The sequence below is a fragment of the Lynx rufus genome, unplaced genomic scaffold (assembly GCF_022079265.1).
Source record: "Lynx rufus isolate CCGP_SWC_20201006 ecotype Redwood Valley unplaced genomic scaffold, mLynRuf1.p SCAF_6, whole genome shotgun sequence".
NCBI lineage: Eukaryota > Metazoa > Chordata > Mammalia > Carnivora > Felidae > Lynx > Lynx rufus.
Window position 1 is genome coordinate 48,729,068 of NW_025814878.1, and position 1,683 is coordinate 48,730,750.

General features: G+C 42.0%; 1 protein-coding gene across 1 annotated transcript; it reads left to right on the plus strand.

The window, feature by feature from the left end:
• Positions 1-223: 223 nt before the first annotated feature.
• On the plus strand, positions 224-1,378 carry LOC124528999 (ferritin light chain-like). The gene has a single exon (XM_047102888.1). It carries the CDS (start codon positions 573-575, stop codon positions 1,125-1,127), a length of 555 nt encoding a protein of 184 aa, XP_046958844.1. The 5' UTR covers positions 224-572; the 3' UTR covers positions 1,128-1,378.
• The last annotated feature ends 305 nt before the right edge of the window (positions 1,379-1,683 follow it).

The window sequence follows — 1,683 nt, forward strand, 5'->3', positions numbered from 1 at the left end:
CTAAATATTTCTAAAGATGTTTTCCCCTTCTCATTCTGTGGAGGCTCAAATTATTATATATTAGTCATTATATAATTAATATATAATGCAAATATATAATATATTCATATTATATAAATATGTGTATATTAATTATTACATGTTAATATAATCTGTATATAAAGCTGCTTTAAGTTGTCCCACAGATCAGTGATGCACTGTTCAACTTTATATTTCCTTTTTCTCTGTGTATTTCATTTTGAATCTTTTCTTCAATCTCACTAATTTGCAATGTCTAATCTGCTATTAACCTCATCCGGTATATATTTTACCTCAGACACTGTAGCTTTAATCTCTACATTTGGACTTTTAAAAATATCTTCTGTCAGTACACCTGGCAGTCCCAAGGATCTGCCTCTTGCTTCAACAGTATTTGGATGGAACAGATCCAGGGACACCTCTTCTACCAGCCTCTGACCACCTTCCAACATGTTTTCTAGTCCCAACTTTCAGAGCCATCTTCTCAGCCACCCTCTGCCTCTGAGATCAGCCAACACCCTATTTTGAGCTTAGCTCCTTATTACAGATCAACAATGAGCTGCCAGATTAATCAGAATTATTCCACTAAGTTGGAGACCGCCACCAATTGCCTGGTCAACATGCGTCTGTGGGCCTCCTACACCTTCCTCTCTCTGGGCTTCTATTTCAACCATGAGGATGTGGCTCTGGAGGGTGTGAGCCACTTCTTCTACAAGTTGGCTGAGGAGAAGTGCAAGGGTGCTGAGCATCTCTTGAAGATGCAAAACCAGTATGGTGGCCACGCTCTCTTCCAAGATATGCAGAAGCCATCCCAAGATGAGTGGGGTAAAACTCAGGATGCCCTGGAAGCTGCCCTATTTCTGGAGAAGAACCTGAACCAGGCCCTTTTGAATCTGCATGCCTTGGGTTCTGCCCATGCAGACATGCATCTCTGTGACTTCCTGGAGAACCACTTCCTAGATGAGGAGGTGCAACTCATCGAGAAGATGCGCAACCTTCTGACTAACCTCCACAGGCTGGCTGGCTCCCAGGCTGGGCTGGGTGAGTATCTCTTCGAAAGGCTCACCCTCAACCACAACGAGGAGTCTCTGGAGCCCAGCAGCCTTTGAGGGGCCCCTTTGGCATCCCTCTGGCTCCAGGCTTATGCCTGAGCCTCTCTCCCTACAACATCGGGCAGCTTTTTAACCATCCTGGAGCCCTCTCCTAAGCTGTGGCTGTGGACCAAATGGAAACAACAAAGCTTTTTGCAGCAGCTGGTGAAAAAAAATTTAAAAAATATCTTCCATGTCTCTACTTGACTTTTTGAACATACACTGTCGGAGTCCAGCTCCAGCAGGTCCAGGGGTTCCCGAAGGATGAACAGCATCGGCAAAAGAGTGAAAATAAAACAAAACTAAAATAAAAAACAAAAATAAAAATGGACACAGACAACAGCAGTGTGTTGAACTGGCTGCTTTATTGTGGTAAACGTGCCATTATATTTGCTAGCAATTTCCTGGTAGCATACGTCATCTATGTTTGCTAGCATTACCTAATTTTAAAAATGTTCCTATGTGTAATCACCCTTTAAGGAATAACATGGTTATTTTTTCATAATGTTCCCTCCTGCCCTTTGCTTATTGATTAATTTCTTACATTATTTTCATTATTTATCTACATTTACCT

Coding starts and splice junctions, on each gene's coding strand:
- LOC124528999 (XM_047102888.1), top strand. CDS start 573: ATGAGCTGCCAGATTAATCAGAATTATTCCACTAAGTTGGAGACCGCC.